The 25,620-nt window shown below is 46.4% G+C and overlaps 1 protein-coding gene across 1 annotated transcript; it reads left to right on the top strand.

Annotated features, from left to right (window-relative positions):
* The first annotated feature begins 149 nt into the window (after positions 1 to 149).
* On the top strand, positions 150 to 25,293 carry LOC137533696 (E3 ubiquitin/ISG15 ligase TRIM25-like). Its single transcript, XM_068255034.1, has 2 exons — positions 150 to 183; positions 22,584 to 25,293. The coding sequence occupies exon 2, from the start codon at positions 22,592 to 22,594 to the stop codon at positions 23,633 to 23,635; it is 1,044 nt and encodes a 347-aa protein (XP_068111135.1). The 5' UTR covers positions 150 to 183; positions 22,584 to 22,591; the 3' UTR covers positions 23,636 to 25,293.
* The last annotated feature ends 327 nt before the right edge of the window (positions 25,294 to 25,620 follow it).

Raw genomic sequence — 25,620 nt, 5'->3', positions numbered from 1 at the left:
CGCAATGTTAGCAGTCACCAGCAGAGGGAGGTCCAAGCTAAGGACCTGCGCAATAGACATATTTATAGCTCGTACTGACACAGTTGGACTTCCATATTTGTAGTTTGAGCACTAGAAGGTTATGGGAATTGTAGTCTAAGTAGCAGTGAGATAAGAAGGAAGGGAAACTTCTCAGCCTACGCAGTAAGTTATTCTAATATGGAAGTTAGATGCAAAATCAAGTAAGATTTAGTTATAGGGCAAGAAGGTGATGTATTGCTGAAACAATGGGAAAACAATAAAAGGTAAGTAAGTTTTAGGGGACTTTTTACACTTGCATGTGACGGTGGGTGGATCTGTTACAGCTGGATACAAGTAAAGAGACTGATGTATGCTAATATACAGTGATGGGAAAAACTATTTGCCCCCTTCCTGATTTCTTATTCTTTTGCATGTTTGTCACACTTAAATGTTTCTGCTCATCAAAAACCGTTAACTATTAGTCAAAGATAACATAATTGAACACAAAATGCAGTTTTAAATGATGGTTTTTATTATTTAGTGAGAAAAATAACTCAAAACCTACATGGCCCTGTGTGAAAAAGAAATTGCCCCCTGAACCTAATAACTGGTTGGGCCACCCTTAGCAGCAATAACTGCAATCAAGTGTTTGCGATAACTTGCAACAAGTCTTTTACAGCGCTCTGGAGGAATCTTGGCCCACTCATCTTTGCAGAATTGTTGTAATTCAGCTTTATTTGAGGGTTTTCTATCATAAACCACCTTTTTAAGGTCATGCCACAACATCTCAATAGGATTCAGGTCAGGACTTTGACTAGGCCACTCCAAAGTCTTCATTTTGTTTTTCTTCAGCCATTCAGAGGTGGATTTGCTGGTGTGTTTTGGGTCATTGTCCTGCTGCAGCACCCAAGATCGCTTCAGCTTGAGTTGATAAACAGATGGCCGGACATTCTCCTTCAGGATTTATTGGTAGACAGTAGAATTCATGGTTCCATCTATCACAGCAAGCCTTCCAGGTCCTGAAGCAGCAAAACAACCCCAGACCATTACACTACCACCACCATATTTTACTGTTGGTATGATGTTCTTTTGCTGAAATGCTGTGTTACTTCTACGCCAGATGTAACGGGACACGCACCTTCCAAAAAGTTCAACTTTTGTCTCGTCGGTCCACAAGGTATTTTCCCAAAAGTCTTGGCAATCATTGAAATGTTTTTTAGCAAAATTGAGACGAGCCTTAATGTTCTTTTTGCTTAAAAGTGGTTTGCGCCTTGGATATCTGCCATGCAGGCCGTTTTTGCCCAGTCTCTTTCTTATGGTGGAGTCGTGAACACTGACCTTAATTGAGGCAAGTGAGGCCTGCAGTTCTGTAGATGTTGTCCTGGGGTCTTTTGTGGCCTCTCGGATGAGTTTTCTCTGCGCTCTTGGGGTAATTTTGGTCGGCCGGCCACTCCTGGGAAGGTTCATCACTGTTCCATGTTTTTGCCATTTGTGGATAATGGCTCTCACTGTGGTTCGCTGGAGTCCCAAAGCTTTAGAAATGGCTTTATAACCCTTACCAGACTGATAGATCTCAATTACAGTACTTTTGTTCTCATTTGTTCCTGAATTTCTTTGGATCTTGGCATGATGTCTAGCTTTTGAGGTGCTTTTGGTCTACTTCTCTGAGATCGGTGGATGCTTTAAGCATTGATTGCTGGTCTGTGATTGGTCAGCCTTGTGATCTGGTGACAGTGGTGAGGGATCACTTCACATGTTAATAGTGGATTGGATCTAATGCTAGGTATACACCATACAATTTTCTGTTAGATTTACCTGCCAGATAGATAATTTCCAACATTCTAACCATCTATCTGCCCAGTTCTACTCAGCAGGAGATAACCAGAAGACAATGCACCAGAGATAATGACCAGTCCATACAGAAAATAATAGAAATCTAATGCTGGGAATACACGTTACGTTTTTTTGCGAAGAATCGTTCCGATAGATGCCTTCGATGATAAAATTCCGACATGTCCGATTTTCCGCTCGATTCTGTTCCAATTGATTTCTCATAGAAGTGAATGGAAAAAAATTAAGAAAAACGAGTGGAAGATGAGAGAATTGAGCAGAAAATCGCGCGCAGAATCGAATGCGAAAAACATTACGTGTAATCCCAGCATAACAGAAAATTGTATAGTGAAATCTTACAGAAAATTGTATGGTTTGTACTAGGCATTAAGTCATTCTGTGTGAAGGAGGACTTTGAAAATTATTGGAACTCTGTGGCTGGGAACACACTAGGCAGAAACGTGAGCGTTGCGTAAAACGCAGCATTTATGCGTATAATGTTAGTCAATGGGCTGCATAAAAAAAATGCATATGTGTTTTAAAATATGCATTTTTCAAAAACGCTGGTTTTGTTGCATATTTTTCAAAAACGCACATAATGAACGTCAATGGTGACGCAATGTAAACCGGTTTTCATGCGTTTTTGAAAAATAAACTGTTTTCTGATGTTTTTCCGCTTCCTGTTGACTTCATGGGGATTTGCATAAAACGCAATAGAAAAACACATGCAAAATGCACACGTTTTGTATATGCGAACCGCAAACGCATTACGCATGCAAAAAAAGCATGCGTGGGAACAAAAAACGCATATAAAAAGCATGGAAAACACAATACAAACGCATATACATAAAAACGTGACGTTTCCCCCACTGCTAAGTGTGCACCCAGCCGCAGTGTTACTTTATTATGTGGAGGGCCCACACACCATACAATTTACTTAATATTTGACTGGGAGTAACTCTACCTAGTAAATGATTAAATGTTTCCATGTTTTTATTGAACACACCATGTAAACATTCAGAGTGCAGGTGGAAAAGGTATGTGAAGCTTTGGATTAAATAACTGGTTAAACCTCCTTTGGCAGCAACAACTTCAACCAAACGTTTCCTGTAGTTGCAGAACAGACGTGCACAACGGTCAGGAGTCATTATTGACCATTCCTCTATACAGATCTGTTTCAGTTCAGCAATATTCTTGGGATGTCTGGTGTAAATACATTTCTTGAGGTCATGCCAAAGCATCTCAATCGGGTTGAGGTCAGGACTCTGGACCACTCCAGAAGGTGTATTTTCTTCTGTTTAAGCCATTCTATTGTTGATTTACTCATATGATTTGGGTCTTTGTCCTGTTACAACACCCATCTTCTGCTGAGCTTCAGCTGGTGGACAGATGGCCTTAAGTTCTCTTGCAAAATTTCTTGATAAACGTGGGAATTTTTCCTTCTATGATAGCAATCCATCCAGGCCCTGATGCAGCAAAGCAGCCCCAAACCATGATGCCACCACCATACTTCACAGTTGGGATGAGGTTTTGATGTTGGTGTGCTGTGCCTTTTTTTTCTCCACACATAGGGCTCTATTCACAAAGCGGTGCTAACCAAGTTAGCACGCCTAAAAGACTTTAGGCGTGATAACCATTGCACCACGCTGGTGCAAAGCCAGTTTAGGCGTGACAAGTTTAGGCGTGATAAGTTTAGATCGCGCGCAAAGTCCCGCACGCAAAGCAGCGCCATTGAACTCTATGCGAAGTGCACCAGACTTTGCTAGAGCAAAATTTTTGATCAGCTGTGCACTGCGGTGCTAACCCAGTTGGTGCTATAGTTATCTTGCCTAAACTTATCACGCCTAAACTTATCACGCCTAAACTGAGTTTAGGCGTGATAAGGGGCTTTTCACCAGAGTGCTAAATGTTAGCACCGCTTTGTGAATCAAGCCTATAGTGTTGTGTGTTTCTTCCAAACAACTCAACTTTGGTTAATCTGTCCACAGAATATGTTGCCAGTACAGCTGTGGAACATCCAGGTGCTCTTTTCCAAACTTTAAATGTGCAGCAATGGTTTTTTTGGACAGCAGTGGCTTCCTCTGTAGAATCCTCCCATGAACTTCATTCTTGTTTATTGTTGTATATTTCGTAGATTCGCATGTTAGCATATGTCAGAGACTTTTGTAAGTCTTTTTGTGACACTCTAGGATTCTTCTTCACCTCATTGAGCACTCTGTGCTGTGCTCTCGCAGTCATCTTTACAGGACGGCCACTCCTAGGGAGAGTAGCAGCAGTGCTGAACCTTCTCCACTTATAGACAGTTTGTCTTACCGTGGACTGATGAATAGGGATGCTCGGAAAATTCAGCGGAATTATAAATTCCGTGATTCCGGCCGGAGTTAGGTTAATTCCGATAGTCGAAACGGGATTCCTATACCTCTCAAACGGAATTCCACGGAAATTTTATAATTCCGACAAAATAGCACAAAATCCTCCTCCTCCTCCATCATGCAGTAGGGAATTGCAGATTTTCAAAACAGCTTATATACCATAGCTGGGATTTGAACCCAGGACACAGTGTGTAGTAGGTATCTGTCTTAACCTCTAGACCATGACCCACACTACATGCTAAAGCTGGCCTAGCATAAACCATACTACCATTATGATCAATTCGATAGAAAAAGTTGCATGATTAAGGATTTGTACTTTTTGAAAAGCATGCTTATATACCATAGCTGGGATTTGAACCCAGGACACAGTGTGTAGTAGGTATCTGTCTTAACCTCTAGACCATGACCCACACTACATGCTAAAGCTGGCCTAGCATAAACCATACTACCATTATGATCAATTCGATAGAAAAAGTAGCATGATTAAGGATTTGTACTTTTTGAAAAGCATGCTTATATACCATAGCTGGGATTTGAACCCAGGACACAGTGTGTAGTAGGTATCTGTCTTAACCTCTAGACCATGACCCACACTACATGCTAAAGCTGGCCTAGCATAAACCATACTACCATTATGATCAATTCGATAGAAAAAGTTGCATGATTAAGGATTTGTACTTTTTGAAAAGCATGCTTATATACCATAGCTGGGATTTGAACCCAGGACACAGTGTGTAGTAGGTATCTGTCTTAACCTCTAGACCATGACCCACACTACATGCTAAAGCTGGCCTAGCATAAACCATACTACCATTATGATCAATTCGATAGAAAAAGTTGCATGATTAAGGATTTGTACTTTTTGAAAAGCATGCTTATATACCATAGCTGGGATTTGAACCCAGAATGCAGTGTGTAGTAGGTATCTGTCTTACCCTCTAGACCATGAACCACACTGCGTGGTAGTAGGTATCTGTCTTACCCACTAGACCATCAACCACACTCAGGGCCAGGCTTTAGCATGTAGTGTGGTCAGAGGTGGGACAAGGTCCTTCAGCACCCAAGGCTGAGACAGCAAAGTGCGCCCCCCCCATCCCTCCCACCCTAGCCATCACACACTGGTTGCTATTACACTAAGAGGTGCCCCAGGGCCCCCAACCCCCCCCCCCCCCCCCAACACCTTAATCGCTACTTATCTGGCTTGCAGTCGCTGCCATGTATCACCTTTTCTTATTTCTTTCTGCTTCAAACACAATTGGGAATGACAGCTGAATGAATTGTGCACCCACTCCTACACTGCGCCCTGAGGCTGCAGACTCTCCAGCCTCTGCCTCAGCCTGGCCCTGAGTGTGGTTGATGTTCTAGTGGGTAAGACAGATACCTACTACCACGCAGTGTGGTTCATGGTCTAGAGGGTAAGACAGATACCTACTACACACTGCGTCCTGGGTTCAAATCCCAGCTATGGTATATAAGCATGCTTTTCAAAAAGTACAAATCCTTAATCATGCTACTTTTTCTATCGAATTGATCATAATGGTAGTATGGTTTATGCTAGGCCAGCTTTAGCATGTAGTGTGGGTCATGGTTTAGAGGTTAAGACAGATACCTACTACACACTGTGTCCTGGGTTCAAATCCCAGCTATGGTATATAAGCATGCTTTTCAAAAAGTACAAATCCTTAATCATGCAACTTTTTCTATCGAATTGATCATAATGGTAGTATGGTTTATGCTAGGCCAACTTTAGCATGTAGTGTGGGTCATGGTCTAGAGGTTAAGACAGACACCTACTACACACTGCGTCCTGGGTTCAAATCCCAGCTATGGTATATAAGCAGGCTTTTCAAAAAGTACAAATCCTTAATCATGCAACTTTTTCTATCGAATTGATCATAATGGTAGTATAGTTTATGCTAGGCCAGCTTTAGCATGTAGTGTGGGTCATGGTCTAGAGGTTAAAGAGACTCCGTAACAAAAATTGCATCCTGTTTTTTATAATCCTACAAGTTCCAAAAGCTATTCTAATGTGTTCTGGCTTACTGCAGCACTTTGTACTATCACAGTCTCTGTAATAAATCAACTTATCTCTCTCTTGTCAGACTTGTCAGCCTGTGTCTGGAAGGCTGCCAAGTTCTTCAGTGTTGTGGTTCTGCTATGCACTCCCCCCTCAGGGGGGAAAGAAACACACAAATGATCTCTTGAGATTCAAAAGGAATGCTGTATACAGCCTGCTTGTGTATGGATGTATTTTCTATGTGTGGACATACAGTACATCAACCTACTTCCTGTTTTGGTGGCCATTTTGTTTGTTTATAAACAAACTTTTAAAAACTGTTTTTAACCACTTTTAATGCGGCGGGGAGCGGCGAAATTGTGACAGAGGGTAATAGGAGATGTCCCCTAACGCACTGGTATGTTTACTTTTGTGCGATTTTAACAATACAGATTCTCTTTAAGACAGATACCTACTACACACTGCGTCCTGGGTTCAAATCCCAGCTATGGTATATAAGCTGTTTTGAAAATCTGCAATTCCCTACTGCATGATATAAGAGGATGGATGGATGGAGGAGGAGGAGGAAGAGGGAGATTTTAAAATTTTTCCGACGGAATTCCGTATATGTCGGAGTTCCGCGGAAGAGCCCCGGAATACCGTCGGAATGAAACGGTAACGGAATTTCTGTATGACGGAAAGCGGAATTGTCCCAGAAACGGAAATGGGCTCTTCCGACCATGCCTACTGATGAACAGCAAGGCTTTTGGAGATACTTTTATAACCCTTTACAGCTTTATGCAAGTCAACAATTCTGTTTTCAAATTTTTTTGATTGAATTTTCATTAAATTTAAAAAAAAGAAATATAGGCCAACATGTGCAAAACAAAGTTTACATGTCAAAAAGGATGATTACATGAGTGAGATACCAAAATGTAAGTTCAGAGTCGCATTATTCTCGCCAGGGGTTACACAAGCAAGTCAACAAGACTTAATTGTACAGTGATGCCCATAATTATTCATACCCCTGGGAAATTTTGACATGAAGTTACAGGTAGTCCTCGGTTAACGAACGAGATAGGGACTGTCCGCTCGTTCTTAACCTGAATCTGTCCCTAAGTCGGGACAGCCACCTTTGCCTCCATTTTAAATGCAGAGTAATTGCAGCGGAAGGTAAAGAGAGGCCATCTCACCAGATCCTCGGCGGTAGAAGGTCCCATCGTGGTGCCCGGAAGCTGCGCAGCCCGTCCTCTCGCTCCGTCCACTGTACCCCGGCGGCTTCTGGCTTCACATGCGTCGCACAATGATGCAATCAGGAAGAGCCCCCTAGTGGTGGCGCCTGCTAATGCGTCATTATGCGACGCATGTGAAGCGAGGAGCCGCCGGGGAACAGTGGACGGAGCGAGAGGACGGGCTGCGGACCTTCCGGGCATCACGAGGGCACCTTCTACCGCCGAGGATCAGGTGAGATGTCCTATTTACCTTCCGCTGCAATAACTCTGCATTTAAAACGGCGCAGAAGAGGTAGTCCCCGGCGGGCGTGATGTCATTGCGACGGGGCAGAGCTATGGCCACGGCGTTCGTATCGGCGGATCGTTCGTAAGTCGGGCGTTTGTAACCCGGGGTTACCTGTACTTTTATTCAACCAGCAAGTACTTTTTTGATGAGAAATGACATAGGTGTCTCCCAAAACATAATAAGACAATGTACAGCAGGCAATATTGTGGGGAACAAAACATTTCTCAGCTCTTATTTACATTTAAGCAAAAAGTGTCCTGTGCAAAATTATTCATACCCTTCACAAACTGTCACAGTCTGTGGGAAAATCCAAAGTTCTATATTATTCCAAATAGTCCAAGCTGTTCTAAAGCATCTTAATTACCCTGACTAGTTGGGAACAGCTGTTTTAATCACCTCAACAGGTGAAAAACAGCAGCTCTCTGCAGTTGGTTTGTGGACAGTCATGGCTAAGACAAAGTAGCTCAGTGAGGACCTGCGGCTGCGCATTGTGGCTGCTCACAAGTCAGGAAAGAGCTACAAGACCATTTCTAAATGTTTTCAAGTTCCAGTGGCTACAATGCAAAGTATTATAAAAAAAATACAAGATGTTCTGCACTGTGGATAATCTCAGACGATGTGGTCGGAAGACAAACGTGACACCTGTGCTGGCCGGAGGATAGTGAGAGGTGAAAAAAATTCAAAGAACCACCACCAAGGCCTGTGACAATCCAGCCCCGCGATCCCGTCGAGATCTGCTCCCGTTAGCGTACGCAGGAAGTACGGGCGCAGACGGACAACGAGACCGGTTGCTGGATCGTCAGAGGTAAGAAAGAAAAGGGCGACAGAGCGTGCCAATCCCGTCTAATCTGCTCCCGTTAGCATACGCAGGAAGTACGGTGAACAGACTGACAATAAAGATTGGTCGCGCAGCTGCCGACAATATGCAATGGGACAAACATCCACCAATCCCGTATTACTAGGCCACTGTTGCCATGCAGGTCTCATGCACTAGAGACTGCTGGAGGCAAATTCACTGTGTGCGTAGTAAACGGTTAAGATTGGTTGGAGGTGCCCATACATGTACAATTCTATTTGAATATACAATCGGTAAACTAAAAATATCGATTTCGCGCTGGAAATCGGGTAAATAAAGTAAACTGCCACCACTCTCTCAAGTTCAGGGAGGAAAGAGACTCCCGCTATCATAATACGGTAGCCAGCCCAATCACGTTCAACACGCTCAAGTCACCGTTCGGGGAATAGTCACTTCCGACGGCTTAAAGACTGTGAGCAATGTGACGTTAAAGAAAGGTTGCTGGGTCCCTATATGATGCAATCTCGAATTGTATTTACAATCGAGGAACGAAAGTTATCGATTTCGCACAGGAAATCTGGTACTAGCTAATCCTAGAAGGAAGAAACGGTTATTTACAACCTAGCTAGCAAATCAACAATTTATAAGCAAATCATAAACAATGCGGTAGTATGACTGACTCTTCAGAGGGCAGATTCGTTATAGCAGCAATCAGATGACCAGAAAAGGCACACAACTGAACGATAAAATCGTTAGTTTATTTCTAAACTACATACACACAGCTTATTTTAGAACAGATTAATTGACAGAGAGAAGGCAAGAAAAGGAACAGGATGTCTGATTATATACAGTTCAAATACCGTTATTGGTAGTCCATGCGGCAATCGCAAGTCTTTGGCGAAAGTCCCAAAATGGCGGTTGCCATGCGGCCAACAGGCCTTTGTTAGAAAGTTCAAAGATGGAGGTTGGCCCGTGTCCCTGCGGGCTGCCAGGATGTTACTAGGCATCAGATTGAAGGTAAAGGACCCTGGACTTTTGGATCATGTCAGTTTTGTTCCTCACTGTAGGTGGGAGGAGTTATGACACATACAAGTCCAGCCTTGCAATTTGAATAAGGCAATGCCCCCTTAGGCAGGGAGAGGTTTTGGGCCAATTCATATTTTGCTCGCTCTCAGCATGCCCGTAGGTAATATCAAGAACCCGAATGAATATTCACAATCAGCGTAAGTGTGTGAATCTGCTAATACCAAACACGAGGAGTCTGGATCGCTAATAGCACCGTCCCCCCCTTTCACCTTACTGGCACTGGTTCCGAAAGATCCAGAGGGCTGAAAATCTCTCAGGACCAGTGTCATGTGGAATCTAATAAACTCCGTAAATTTGAGGGAACTGCGATCTTGGGAACACCAGAAATATTACCAAATTGTGCCTATTTATTAAATACAGTTTCTACAGTTTGGTTGAATCTTTGGGTGCCCAGATGGCGTGATAAGGATCATTCCTGTCTCCTTTCAACTCAGGCCACAAGGCAGCTAGGTGTCGGACTCCTGGTGGGTCGGTGCCGATCAGGCTGGAGAAAGCTACAATTTATGAGCTTCTGTCAACTGATATCTACCCTTCACCTGATGGATGAGGTCATAAACACCTCAGGGGGTCCCCTGTGCTGGCAGAGAATCTTTTCAACAGGAGGCTAATTAACTGACCATGAAAAGATTTCTCCAGCCCTTTGGTGAAGGGAAAAAAAAGTGTATTTAAACCAAAAACTGTCAGTTTGGGTGGTTTGCGAAGAACTAGCGTTGGTAACTCCATGACGCACTCGATATGTCATATCGACGGCGTCACATCTCCCCCCCTTTACAAGATTGGGGAAGGAGCGGTTAGCAGGACCTTGACTGAAGCAATACCAACTTGTTACTTGGGCTCAGTACAGCGGGGCAGCCTGGGTTCCACATGACCTTGGGGGTTGCCCTTTTTGTGTTGGTCAGTGGTTTAGCCAGGAGGCTACAGGGCTTCGCAAACGTCCTGTAGTATCCCGCTGTTCCCAGAGAGGCCTGTACCTCTGTCATGACAATCTGATATGCGTCTGGTTCAACGGTCAGATTGTCAGCTGACAGCTGTCCTAGTACCAGGGACGAGTGATCGCAGTGTTGCTCCCAAGTCGGGGGGAACACAGGGATGTCATCCGGGTACGTGACTGTACAACCGTGCTTGCTTTTCCACAGGTCGTTCCACGCCTGGAGAAAGGTGGCTTGGGCATCCATCATGCCAAAAGACATCCGCATCGAGGCGTTTAAGTCCAAGGGCAGGGTGAATGTGGATTCCAGGCGTGCCTTGGGCATGGTTGGAATCTGCCAGTATCCGTAGCTCCGATCTATGATCGTTAGGTAGTTGGCGGATGCCAGCCAATCCAACAGATCACCGAGGGGAGTCATGGGATACGCAACGGTTATTGGGATGTCGTCTGGCATCCTATAGGCCAGCGTTTCCCAACCGCTGTGCCGCGGCACACTAGTGTGCCGCGGCATGTTGCCTGGTGTGCCGTGCGTTCCTACTGTATGTAGAACGCAGGAGGGGGAAAGCAGCGCTAGAAGGAGGGGCAGTGGAGGCAGCGGTGGGGAGGGGGGAAATATCCCCCCCCTCCCTCACCTGGGACCCCTCCTTCTGCCTCTCTCCCCCTCCATTTATGGGTGGCAAGTGCGGGGTCGGCGGCGGGGAGGCACGCGGAGAATTACTCACCACTTCCGCGTTCCAAGCGCCGGCAGCGTCATGTCGTCAGATCTCCGCCTTCAATGCCGCCCACTGTGCTTCCGCTAATCAGGAAGCACAGTGGGCGGCATTGAAGGCGGAGATCTGACGACATGACGCTGCCGGCGCTTGGAACGCAGAAGTGGTAAGTCTGCGCATGTCTCCCCGCCGCCGAGCCGCCCCGCACTTGCCACCGATAAATGGAGGGGGAGAGAGGCAGAAGGAGGGGTCCCAGGTGAGGGAGGGGGGGGATATTTCCCCCCTCCCCACCGCTGCTTCCACTGCCCCTCCTTCTAGCGCTGCTTCCCCCCACCTGGGCATCTATACTGGGGGCAACTGTACTAGCTATACTAGGGGCAACTAAACTAGTTATACTGGGGCAACTAAACTAGCTATACTGGGGGCAATTAAACTAGCTATACTGGGGGCAATTAAACTAGCTACACTGGGGGCAACTAAACTAGCTACACTGGGGGCAACTATACTAGCTATACTGGGGCACTACCTACCTATACTGGGCACTATGCTAGCTATGCTGGGCACTATACTAGCTATACTGGGCACCATACTAGCTATCTGGGCACTATACTAGCTATCTGGGCACTATAGTAGCTATACCGGGCACTACCTACCTATACTGGGGCACTACCTATCCATACTGGGACTATACTAGCTATACTGGGGTAACTATACTAACCATACTGGGGCAACTAAACTCCCTATACTGGGGCAACTATGCTAGCTATGCAGCCGCACCCCAGCCCCCTCCCCCATAGCCTGCTACACACGGCACTGTCCACTAGGTCGCGCAAACACCCGCGCGCCCCCCGCCGTTCCCCGGAGAAAAATATGGTCAGAAAGTGTTCCCCGGGCCGGAAAAGGTTGGGAACCACTGCTATAGGCCTCACAGAACATGGTGGTCTGTGAGCTAGAGGATTTGCGGAGGACAGCCATCTGTAACATCTCCTCATACTTCATCTTCACTTTTGCTTGCACCTCCAGAGAGGCGCTGTAGGGGATGTGCCATAAGGGCTTGTGAGTCCCCGGGTCCCTTCTGTGAACGGCTGTATCCTGCCCAGGGTTGCTGCGAAGATTTCGCTGTGGGGGCGCGGTGCGCTTCAGCGAGGCCTTCGGGGAGTACGAGAGGTGGGGGGTGACTTTCACATCATCCGCCAATTCTCGTGTGGGAGCTATCAAGCCTGGCAGGGGACCTGTGTCTTCCTGTTCTAATTGGCCGTGCTCTCCCAGAACTAACTGCGTTCTGTCTGACTGGGCTTCTAACAGATCCACATGGACCGTGCTTTCACCTGGGGTGTCAGTTACATGGGGAATGGGTTCACTGGAGTAGTTACCATTCTCCCTGTACACCTGTAGTGGAGCTTCCACTGCTGGCGGCTTAGCGGTCTGGCCACTAAGCGCACGCAGGTTGGAGTCGCTCTGTAGTATCCTCACGGATGTGGGACTACAAGTCTCAGCCAGCTGCCTAGTGTGATCTGAGGTCAGCTGCTGAAAATCAAACTCTCTGGGGTCAGAGCTGACAGGAATGCCTGCAGGCTCTGAGCTCAGGTTACCAACAGTACTGTGTGTGTCTGTCTGCACAGGTATACCCCAATAAACATCACCTTTTGGGTAAATCAAAATCACGTCAATATTGACATTGGTCTGGGGGTCAGAGATATCAGGGGAAGTCAAGACTCCTCCAGATAGTCCTGAGTCCGGACTACCGGTGACACTGAAAGCGTCATCCAGCGTACTCTCACAGACATGCACAACATTATCAAAAGCGTTTGCATAACATGACATGTCATTTTTAGCATGCGTGTCACCCGCCTGAAAGTCAGAATTGTCAGAGGGAATCCCTGCTGTCAGCTCTGAGTTCATGCGGCTGGCCATAGAGCATGTAATGGCCAAAGAATGTACAGCGTTTCTATCACAATTATCACTGACACATGCAATTTCATTAGTAATAACAGGTGCAGAAAGAGATAAAAGACAGTCAGTTGCTGGTACATGTAAATCTGGGGGTACCTCCCGCCCAGCGGCGTTAGGTACAGTAGAAATAGCAGGTAAGGGTTTGACATCTCCCTGTTTTCCCAAAGGCTTGTACAGTACCTGGTGGTCAGGGAGTCCTGCTGGGAACTCCTGCATATCAGCAGAAAATTCCGAAGGGCACACAAGCGTGCCTAGATCAGTGCCAAGCACAGGAGGAGAGGGAAACTCAGCAACAGCCCACTCTGGAAAACCCACCCCCCATCCGGCCTTCTCGGGACCTGGGATAACAGGGTTGTGGTGGTTGGGCCTGACTTCAGTCAGGGTGAGGAGCTTTTGTGGGAGAATATCTTCCTCTGTGGCAAGGTCGGAACAGACCAAGGAAACATCTGCTTCTGGAGCACTGGAGCAAAAGATGATCTGGTCGTCCACTGGAGCACTGTGAAGATTTCCGGAACCGTAGAGCATCTCTGACACGCTGATAGGCTGTGCAGAGGGTGATGCAGGTGACGGATCAGGGTTGCTAGCCATCTTCGGGCTAGGGACGGTCGTTCTCTTCCTCTTGGGACAGAAGAACTTTATGTGGCCAGTTGCGCCACAAAGATTACACGTGCGAATGGCAGGTGTGTCAGACTGGGATGCAGCAATAGCAGCAGCTGCAGGTCTCAGTGGCACAAAGCTCGCCGGACCAGGAGGAGCGAATGCAGTAGGCTTACCTCCTTCCAAGTCTTGGAACAGTGTTCTGTGACTGTTCTGCACCATAGTTCTCTGGCTGTCAAGAACAGGAACCTGATGGTACGCCCTCTCAGAGGTGCGCACAGGAAAGTCTCGTTCCGGGCCCTCTTCCATGGCAGGAAGTTTTGCTGTGGGGGTCACGGGTAGAGGTTCGCATCTCTCCACCGAAACACATAGTGAAGAGTGCTGATTTGATTGGGTTAGCTGGGCCAACTCCAATTCACGCTGGAGCCGTAGCTCTTCGATCTGGAGATCCCGCTGGCGCAGACACTCTCGGTGCTCCTGGTATCGGCGCAGTTCCTCGCCGGTCAGGTTTGCCAACTCCAATTCCCGCTGGAGTCGTCGCTCCTTGGCCTGGAGATCAAACTGGCGCAGTCGCTCTTGGTGCTCTGCTTCACGCTGGAGCATCCTTGCTTCATGCTGGCGCTGTTCTTCTCGGAACTCCTGGTATATGCGCAGATCCTCGCCGGTCAGGTTTGCCAACCACTCCGGGGGTATCAGGACTGCAGGTAATAGAGGCATTAAGCAAGGTGGCGACAAGGATTCCATCTCTGGAGTAATGCCACCAGCTCAGCCTTGTTTGTGCTGCAAGCAGCAATGCCGTGCGATTTGCAGAGGGCTTGCAAGTCAGGAACAAACCAATTCTGGTGAAACTGAACTGAATCAGACATTCAGAAGAGAAGAGTATAAGAAAGAATAGGGTATAGCAAAGAAAAAGTTAGGAAATGTAGACCAATCTATTCGCTATCAATGTGTACCGTTTTGTGCCCAGAACTTCGGTTCTGCAAGACAGGATACTTAGCGACCACTGTCTTATTATTCTGGTTGCAAAGACTGAGTTTGTCAGATCTTTGCGCTCTGATTTCCCAAAAGCTGGCTATGCCTGGTTTTGGGGTGTGCTATCACCACCACTGCCAACCAATGTGACAATCCAGCCCCGCGATCCCGTCGAGATCTGCTCCCGTTAGCGTACGCAGGAAGTACGGGCGCAGACGGACAACGAGACCGGTTGCTGGATCGTCAGAGGTAAGAAAGAAAAGGGCGACAGAGCGTGCCAATCCCGTCTAATCTGCTCCCGTTAGCATACGCAGGAAGTACGGTGAACAGACTGACAATAAAGATTGGTCGCGCAGCTGCCGACAATATGTAATGGGACAAACATCCACCAATCCCGTATTACTAGGCCACTGTTGCCATGCAGGTCTCATGCACTAGAGACTGCTGGAGGCAAATTCACTGTGTGCGTAGTAAACGGTTAAGATTGGTTGGAGGTGCCCATACATGTACAATTCTGATTGTATATACAATCGGTAAACTAAAAATATCGATTTCGCGCTGGAAATCGGGTAAATAAAGTAAACTGCCACCACTCTCTCAAGTTCAGGGAGGAAAGAGACTCCCGCTATCATAATACGGTAGCCAGCCCAATCACGTTCAACACGCTCAAGTCACCGTTCGGGGAATAGTCACTTCCGACGGCTTAAAGACTGTGAGCAATGTGACGTTAAAGAAAGGTTGCTGGGTCCCTATATGATGCAATCTCGAATTGTATTTACAATCGAGGAACGAAAGTTATCGATTTCGCACAGGAAATCTGGTACTAGCTAATCCTAGAAGGAAGAAACGGTTATTTACAACCTAGCTAGCAAATCAACAATTTATAAGCAAATCATAAACAATGCGGTAGTATGACTGACTCTTCAGAGGGCAGATTCGTTATAGCAGCAATCAGATGACCAGAAAAGGCACACAACTGAACGATAAAATCGTTAGTTTATTTCTAAACTACATACACACAGCTTATTTTAGAACAGATTGATTGACAGAGAGAAGGCAAGAAAAGGAACAGGATGTCTGATTATATACAGTTCAAATACCGTTATTGGTAGTCCATGCGGCAATCGCAAGTCTTTGGCGAAAGTCCCAAAATGGCGGTTGCCATGCGGCCAACAGGCCTTTGTTAGAAAGTTCAAAGATGGAGGTTGGCCCGTGTCCCTGCGGGCTGCCAGGATGTTACTAGGCATCAGATTGAAGGTAAAGGACCCTGGACTTTTGGATCATGTCAGTTTTGTTCCTCACTGTAGGTGGGAGGAGTTATGACACATGCAAGTCCAGCCTTGCAATTTGAATAAGGCAATGCCCCCTTAGGCAGGGAGAGGTTTTGGGCCAATTCATATTTTGCCCGCTCTCAGCATGCCCGTAGGTAATATCAAGAACCCGAATGAATATTCACAATCAGCGTAAGTGTGTGAATCTGCTAATACCAAACACGAGGAGTCTGGATCACTAATAGCACCGTCCCCCCCTTTCACCTTACTGGCACTGGTTCCGAAAGATCCAGAGGGCTGAAAATCTCTCAGGACCAGTGTCATGTGGAATCTAATAAACTCCGTGAATTTGAGGGAACTGCGATCTTGGGAACACCAGAAATATTACCAAATTGTGCCTATTTATTAAATACAGTTTCTACAGTTTGGTTGAATCTTTGGGTGCCCAGATGGCGTGATAAGGATCATTCATGTCTCCTTTCAACTCAGGCCACAAGGCAGCTAGGTGTCGGACTCCTGGTGGGTCGGTGCCGATCAGGCTGGAGAAAGCTACAATTTATGAGCTTCTGTCAACTGATATCTACCCTTCACCTGATGGATGAGGTCATAAACACCTCAGGGGGTCCCCTGTGCTGGCAGAGAATCTTTTCAACAGGAGGCTAATTAACTGACCATGAAAAGATTTCTCCAGCCCTTTGGTGAAGGGAAAAAAAAGTGTATTTAAACCAAAAACTGTCAGTTTGGGTGGTTTGCGAAGAACTAGCGTTGGTAACTCCATGACGCATTCGATATGTCATATTGACGGCGTCACAAGGCCGACCTGGTGAATCTGGGCTCTGCTGGTGGCAATGTCTCAAGGCAGACAATCCAACGGACACTGCACTGCTGGGATCCACGGATGCAGACCAAGGAGGACGCCACTTCTCCAGATAAGGCACACAAAAGCTCGCTTGGCCTTTGCAAATGCTCATCTGGACAAAGAAGAAGACTTCTGTGTTTTGGTCAGATGAAATAAAAATTGAATTGTTTGGTCACAATGATGTTTCCTTCATTTGGCATGAAAAATGATAAACCTTCAACCCAAAGAACACCATCCCCGCTGTCAAACATGGTGGTGGGAACCTAATGCTTTGGGGGTGTTTTTCAGCCAATGGACCAGGGAACCTAATCACAGTAAACAGAACCATGAAAAAAGAGCAATACATGGGGATTCTCAACGACATCATCAGGCAGTCTGCAGAGAAACTGGGCCTTGGGCACCAGTGGACATTTCAGCATGACGATGACCCAAAACACACAGCAAAAGTGGTCAGATCACATTTTATTACCAATTTGTGCAGAAATCCATAGAATTCAAAAGGGTTCACATACTTTTTATTGCTACTGTATTTGTCTTTCTTATGAACGAATAAATCCTTAAAGAGACTCTGTAACAAATTTTTCAGCCTTAGTTCTTCTATCCTATAAGTTCCTATGCCTGTTCTAATGTGCTTTGGCTTACTGCAGCCTTTCCTAATTGCACTGTCTCTGTAATAAATCTTATCTCCTTTCCTCTGTCGTGTCTGTCGGGCTAAGGCTTGAATGTGTGGAATGTGCAGGGCTGCTTGTGATTGGATAGAAGCGATACACACCCTCTGCAGGCCCCCTGCACACTCTGTATGACTCACACACTCTGTTTATGCGAGCCTATCACAAGCCGGTTAGTTTGTTTGTAAACACTGCCTAAAATTGTTAATTACAAGCCAGGATTGCAGCAGAGCATGGCAGAAACAGCACAGAGGGGCCCAGGAGAAAATAAGGAATAGAATGGTATGCTTTTTAGTGTAAGAATATTAGAGTACAGATTCTCTTTAAGTAATTTCCACTGTTAGGTGGCAATATTTAATAATTGTAAAATAATAGGTAAACCATTATTTTGTTTTACAAAGTACCATATTTTTTGGACTATAGCCTCAATTCACCAGAGAAGAGTTAGTAAGAGATAAAAGGTCGGTATTTTATCTCATGCGGTATTTTAACACTTTGTTTGCAATTCACCACTGTGCGAGGATAGTTAGAGGTGTGTTCGGTAGCAGGCGATAATGATGCGATAATGGAGCGATATGGATGCGAAAACCGAGCGATAAACGGTCGATAGTTATGCGGTGTTAGTGATTTACATGCGATACTTTGCCGCTCTGGATGCTGGAAGTAAAGGATTGTGGGTAGGAGGAGGAGGTTATTACCAGCACGTGACCGCAGAGGGTTTCCCTCCCTATTTTTTTACCCTCTCCTTCCATTACAAATCCCCCCCTCTGTTCTGCATATTAAGCAATATTAAGCATTTACAATATTAAGTGGATGGGTGAAACGGAGGAGATATTTGGATACATTTTTGCGCTCCCTCCCGATGAAAAATGTATCCAGATTCCTCCTCAGTTTCGCCCATCCACTTAATATTATAAATGCTTAATATTGTAAATGGGCTGCTCTCTGGTGCCTGAAATATGTACAGTATAGGCTGTTACTGTGTGCTGATAGTAAACTAGCTGCAGAGTGAGCTGCAGCAGCTGTGAGAAAAACCTACATATCGCCAGGTATGATAGGAGATAAATAGATCTAAAATAACAAATGGCCACACACCCTTTTTTACCTGGTGAATTGTGATTTAGAGAAAAAATAACGAATAACTATGGCCTATTTATCGCACATTTATCGCACTAATTGCTCATGAATTTCTACCTGTCGGTATTTCACTTTATACTTCTGGAGAATTGCTATTTGGAGACATCAAAGGAGGTAAATTAGCTACCATGCGATAAATAGGTCGGTAACCTCTGGTGAATTGAAGCCTATAAGGCTTAATCCTATCGTCCTTTGCCTCATCAATAACGACCAAGACGGATTTATACAAGGGAGTCAGGCAGGAGCAGTGGCGTACCTAGGGCATTTGACACCCGGTGCTGGTTATTATAAGACTGTCCCCCCTCCCTGCCGCTGTCCCCTACCCCTCCTTCTAGCGCTGCTCTAATCCCCTACATGGGGGTCGTGGCAACACCCCCTTGAGTGTCAGTCACCAGGGGCACCACGCCCCCCTGCGCCCAATGGTAGGGACGCCACTGGGCAGGAGATAATACTAGAAAGGCTGTGAACTTAGTTGAATTAATGGGAGCCTCTCAAAGGCCTTCTGCTTCTAAGTTTGGATGCTGAGAAAGCCTTCGATAGGCTCTCATGGCCTTTCCTCTTTGCAGTACTAAAGCACCAGGGATTCTCAGGCCCTTATTACAATCTGATTAGATTATTTTACTCCAATCCCACTACGGCGCTTAAACTCCCCTCTGCCTCCCCATCCCTTTTCCCTATTCTGAATGGCACAAGACAGGGGTGTCCGCTTTCCCCTTTACTATTTGCTATTAGCATAGAGCCCCTGGCTTGTGCCATTCGAGAGAACCTGGATATTGAGGGGGTCATTCAGGGCCAGAGGGAACATAAATGTCTCTATTCACCGACAATGTCCTCCTAACTTTAATGGAACCCCTAACTTCCCTCCCAGCCCTCCATAAGCTTCTTCGAGAATATGAAGAACTATTAGGGTATAAACTTAATCAAGACAAGACTGAAGGCCTCCCTGTAAACATCCCCTCACCCTTACTAGACTCGCTCCAGAATTGTTACCGCTTTAACTGGAGGACCCATTCCCTAAAATATCTAGCCATTTACCTCACCACGTCCTACAATACTCTCTATTAAACATAACTACCCACAGATTATCCGTGTCGTAATACAGGATCTCCAAAAATGGACAAAATTTTCTATCTCTTGGAGAGGACGTCTCTACTCTTTTAAGATGAATGTCCTACCACACATACTCTGTTTGAAACCCTCCCGGTAGCAGTCCCATCCTCACAACTAGCTTTGCTTCAAAGGGAGATTCATAAATTCATTTGGAATCATCATAAACCTAGGGTCTCGAAATCAGTCATGATGGCTTTGTGGGATCAGGGGGCCTGGGCCTCCCTAACATCTCCTTGTGCTACAAAGCTGCCCATCTTTGCCAAATTACTGAATGGTCGGATTTTAGGGCTAGGACCAAATGGGCCCTAATTGAAGCAACACATGTGCTTCCATTTTCTCTAGCCTCATCCGTATGGTCTGACAACTTCCGTTTACCTCCAACCTCTCTAGGTCTCCCTTCTACCAGGTTTACGTTACGTATCTGGGCTAACACTGCCTGAGAGGCGAATTTAAGACACCCCCCCTCCCCCACAGGCTGCAGCCATTCCTTGGTAATTAGTGTTGGGCGAACACCTGGATGTTCGGGTTCGGGTCCGTTCTGCCGAACATGGGCCAGATGTTCGGCATGTTCGGGTCCGAACCCCGAACTCAATGGAAGTCAATGGGACCCCCGAATATGCCGCTTTTAGGGGCCCTATGGGGTTGCAGGCATAAGGGGGGAGCATGCCCCGATCGCGGGGGGGGTCGGAAATTCCCCCCACCCCCTCCGCTAGCGCTCCCCGCTCTGCCCGTTTCCCCATAAAAAAAGGGTACGCGTGACGCGTACCCTCGTATGCGTCATCACGTAGAGGACGTGAGGTCAGAGAAAGGGCGGAAGTACCACAAGGGTACTACCGCTGAACCGCCCGCTGCCCGGCCTCAACGCGTCTCCTAGTCGGACTCCTCCTCACTCATCTCACCACTGCCAGCCAGCCAGCCACCAGGTACTATTAACTTTCCGCAAACTTTTTTTATGGGGAAGCGGGCAGAGGGGGGAGCGCTAGCGGAGGGGGTGGGGGGAATTTCCGACTCCCCCCGCGATCAGGGCATGCTCCCCCCCTTATGCCTGCGACCCCATAGGGGGGCCGTATTCGGGCGAACAGGGCCCTGTTCGGCCGAACAGGGCCCCTGTTCGGCGGGCATTGAGTAGTTCGGGCGAACCCGAACTAAAAGGCCGAACACCATCAGGTGTTCGGTCGAACTCGAACAGCACCCGAACAGGGTGATGTTCTCCAGAACCCGAACAGTGGCGAACACTGTTCGCCCAACACTATTGGTAATCCCAAATTCAATCCAGGCTTAGATCGTGACTTTGACTAGGTGGTATTCTAAAGGTTTCTTTAGACTCCAAGATAGGTTACAACTGTCCTCCATGGCCTTTATAACTTATGAGCAACTATGTGAAAGAGTTCCCTCTTTGCCTAAACTTTTTTTATGAATTCAACCAAATCACTCATTTTTTGAGGTCCTTGGTATCTAGACCCTCCGAGATAAGCCGTACTACAGCCTTTGAGGATCTATGTATTCAAAAAGGCCACCAGAAAGGTCTGATATCCCAGAATTATACCCTGCTATCCACAAAATATTTTTCCTCGATCCCAGCTCATGACTAAATGGGAATCTGCCTTGTCTCAACCTATATCTATTGAGGACTGGGAATCCATATGGCAGATTGCTAAAGATTCATCAATTGTATGTACAAATCAAGGAACATTCATCAATGTGTGTACAAATCAAGGAAAATATCTATAAAATACTATTCAGATGGTACCTGACCCTTGCTTTGCTCTCCCGTATATTTCCTGGAACCTCTGAGCTTTGTTGGTGAGGCTTTGAGCTTAAGGGGACACTCGACCACATTTTCCGGTCATGCCCCATCTTAACCCCCTTCTGGTTCAAGATCCAGAATCTTATTTTCCTAGTTCTAGTTCTAGAGATAACTATTCCCCTGGACCCCATATTCATGCTGTTGGGTAAATCTTTTCCCTCAAACTCGTAAATTTTATAGAATCCTTATTATACGCATTCTTACTGCAGCTAGACTCTCGTTGGCCTCTAGTTGGAAAAAAAAGTAGCTTTCCCCTGAGCTCTCAGAAGTCATAGTAAAAATCAACTGGACTAAACTGATGGAAAAACTTACAGCTACTCTACGAGACACCGACTCTCAATTCAACAAGATATGGGCTCCATGGGATCGCCACTTTGCTGGCAAATGACTGCAGCCCACCATTTCTGGTCAATTTTATTAACTATAGGGCCTTCCTATTCTGGCTCTACTGTGATAAACGCTAGACTAGGAACCAACCTGACCCACCATACTAGTTATCAGCGAGTGTTACTAGACTAGATCTGGTAGACTCTTTATTTTCTAGGTTAACCACCCTTCCCTGTTGTATTCTCCAGGTACATGTGTATTGTTTTTCCCTCTTCTCCTCAACAGATCTAGGAAGTTTCAATCCTCGACTAGATCGACCAGCTTCCATATGGACTAATTTTTTCCTCTCCACTCCAGCATCCTAAACTGAACATTCACATGACCTTCTTTAGGGGTTTTGTTTAAGATCTATCTGAGATACATTGTTGGAACTGGTATCATAATCATGATAATGTGCCTTGTTCATGTTCATTTTCTTTGAGCTAATAAAAATCAGTGGTAAAAAAACTGGGGACTACCAGGAATCTACATGTCTCTTTTCATACAGTATGAAAGTTAACCATAAAAAAGACAAAACTGTGTACCAGAGTTGCATGATACTTATCCTGTGGCCAGGAGATATTCACCTTTATTCTTCTAATTCCAGGTGTGACAATGGCGTCTGCTGATGTGACTGCTGAGCTCCGCTGCTCCATCTGTATGGAGATCTATAGAGATCCTGTGACCTTGCCGTGTGGCCACAACTTCTGCCGGGGCTGCATCACACAAGCCTGGGACTATCAGGTGCATCTAAAGGAATATAAATGTCCTGAATGTCAGAAGATATACAGGAAGAGGCCTGAGCTGGTGAGGAACACAACGTTACATAATATCTGTGAGGCTTTCCATGCTACAGAGACAGATCAGGAGCAGACCGGGGTCTTCTGTAATTACTGTGACTTTTCTGTTCCTGCCACTAAATCCTGTCTGCAGTGTGAGACCTCCTTGTGTGATCATCACCTGAGGAGACATGACAGGTCAGGAGGACACACTGTACTGCCTCCCACCACTGACCTGGAGAAGAGGAAATGCTCCGTCCATAAGAAGGTCCTGGAGTGTTATTGCACTAAGGATGCAGCCTGTGTCTGTGTGTCTTGCTATTTAATTGGGGAACATGAAGGACATAAGATGATGTCACTGGACAAGGCCTCTGAGAAGAAAAAGAAAAAGCTGAGAAATGATCTGCAGAAACTAAACACAAAGACAAAGAAGGCTGAGAAAAAAGTCCAGAGTCTAGAGGAACTCAAAATAAAAGCAAAAGAACACAGTGAAACAGAGAGAGCCACTGCCCCAATTAGATACCTCAGGAGACGGTGGGTAGTCCCGAGTAACACCAGGCAGGTAAAATCCTATGAGGATGCCCTCAGAAGGCTGGGCATAAAGAAGGAGGAGCTGTCCAGGAAGATGCGTCACATTGAGGAGCTGTGTAACATGACTGATCCACTGACTGTCTTACAGGAACCAGACACAGGTGACTTGTGTGACACGGAGGACAGACATGATAAGCAGCTCCATGACGGAAGGGATCAGGGTTGCCAACGCAAATTCTTATTTTTAATGAAAAAATCTGGACTCCGAAATTTTTGGGCAGTGTCAGCAGCATACTTGCAAGGAGAAGCTTGGGTGGGGCTAAATCGTGGGCATTATTTTTTTCTTTAGATCTTTACCGTATATAGCACTGATGAACATATAAAGTTTACATCTGGTACATCATATTGTATAGAACAGACTCACATGTATATCTGTAAGTAGCATTTCCTTATTTATCCTGAAGCTGAGGCCTTGCTAAAGAATTGTGCCCACCTCTTCAGCCTGGGTAACTCCCCTGCCCCTCCCTCCCCTGCTGTCTGCCTGCCTGGATCAAATTACTTCTCTTTTCACAGTGTGTAGGAGAGAGAAGAAACAGGAAAACTGCTGTAGCCTGTCTTATCATGTCCGTTTGCTATAATTCTTACTTCAGATGTCTGTCTGTCTGCCTAGATTAGATCACATACACCTGAGGGGTGGAGTTATGACATCAATTCCCCAGCATCCTTTGTCCTGTAGCGGTACTGCAGGCTGTCACCACCGCGTGATGACACCTGGTGTCCTGTAGCGGTACTGCAGGCTGTCACCACCGCGTGATGACACCTGATGTCCTGTAGCGGTACTGCAGGCTGTCAGTGTGCGGCACCCATGGAGGAGTCGGCTTTCCGGGCTCTCTTCCACTGTGTGTTCTCCTGGTCCCTGCTTCCTCCTGGATGAGCGGCTGGTCACTAGTAAGTAGGCAGATCTACTTGTGACCTGTGGCTGTGTGACTGTCCCTAAAGAGTAAGGGGTTGCGAGGGGAGGGGGAGCAATTTTTGCAGCTTCACCCTGGGTGCAATTTAGCCTAGAAACTGCCCTGCTCATGCCCACCCGCTCCCCCCCCCCCCCCCCCCCGATCACCTCCGTTGCCTTGTAAAGACCCCTGTAAGTGTTTCAGGTCACGTACTATTGTGCAAGCGCTGGCCCGGTGGTGAGCGTCCTTGATTGCATAATTACTTGTCTTGTGCATGCGCAGAGTGCTCCTGGCCACAGGAGTACCATCATGGATGCACACAACCAAGCCAGCGCTTGCGCAGTACTGTGCGACCTGGCCAATTTAGCACGTTTATGGGGTTATACCAGTGAACGGAGGGGGGGTGGATGTGAAGAAGGGGGAGCAGTGGGCAAGAGAACTCCTGCACATTCATGCCCGGAGCCTCCATTTGTCCAAAGGGGTTCGGCTTGTGTATCCTTTAAAGGTAAAAAAAAAAAATACAATTACAGACCACAGGGGAAAGAAAAAGAAAAAAGGGCAGAAAACTCATATTTCTCCCAACTTATGTGTGCGGACATTGAATTTATAATTGAACACTTCAGGGCTGCAGCAAAATAATTAGAGGCAGGGGAACCCCTGGGGTGCACTACACACTGCACTGGAGACACTGACAGTGAAAGCACAAGCACCACAAACTTACAGTCAGTAACAGCGTCACTTATGTGCTGGATGGCTGCTGCTGAGTGACTGGTGTGCTCATGCTGTGTGGGTGCTAGTAAAAAAGGGCGCACAGAGATAGTGGACAAAAAGGGCACCGTCATAGACTGCAATGCAAAATATCGGCTATTCGGCGCCCAACAGGAAAAAAGGGCGCCCGAGAAATAGCGGTTACAGGGATCGTGTTAACAAAAGTTTTCGTTTACAAAATAAGGTTTATAACATATCGTTTACAAGTTCGTTTTGAGTTTGTGCTATGCTTATTTTTTGGTTTTTAGATTTCGCTTATATCAGTTTTTACATATTTTTTAGTTTTAAAGAGAACCCAAGGTGGGTTTGAAGAATATTATCTGCATACAGAGGCTGGATCTGCCTATACAGCCCAGCCTCTGTTGCTATCCCAAACCCCCCTAAGGTTCCCCTGCACTCTGCAATCCCTCATAAATCACAGCCACGCTGCTGACAAACAGCTTGTCAGAGCTGGCTGTGTTTATCTCTATAGTGTCAGTCTGCTGCTCTCCCCGCCTCCTGCAGAACTCCAGTCCCCGCCTGCATCCCTTCCCTCCCTGCTGATTGGAGGGAAGGGACGGGGGCAGGGACCGGAGCTATGCAGGAGGCGGGGGAGCAGCTGAGACTGACACTACAG

Source organism: Hyperolius riggenbachi, chromosome 9 (assembly GCF_040937935.1).
Source record: "Hyperolius riggenbachi isolate aHypRig1 chromosome 9, aHypRig1.pri, whole genome shotgun sequence".
In the NCBI taxonomy this organism is placed as follows: Eukaryota; Metazoa; Chordata; class Amphibia; order Anura; family Hyperoliidae; genus Hyperolius; species Hyperolius riggenbachi.
This window is presented reverse-complemented; position numbering and strand designations above follow the sequence as displayed.

Coding starts and splice junctions, on each gene's coding strand:
- LOC137533696 (XM_068255034.1), top strand. CDS start 22,592: ATGGCGTCTGCTGATGTGACTGCTGAGCTCCGCTGCTCCATCTGTATG.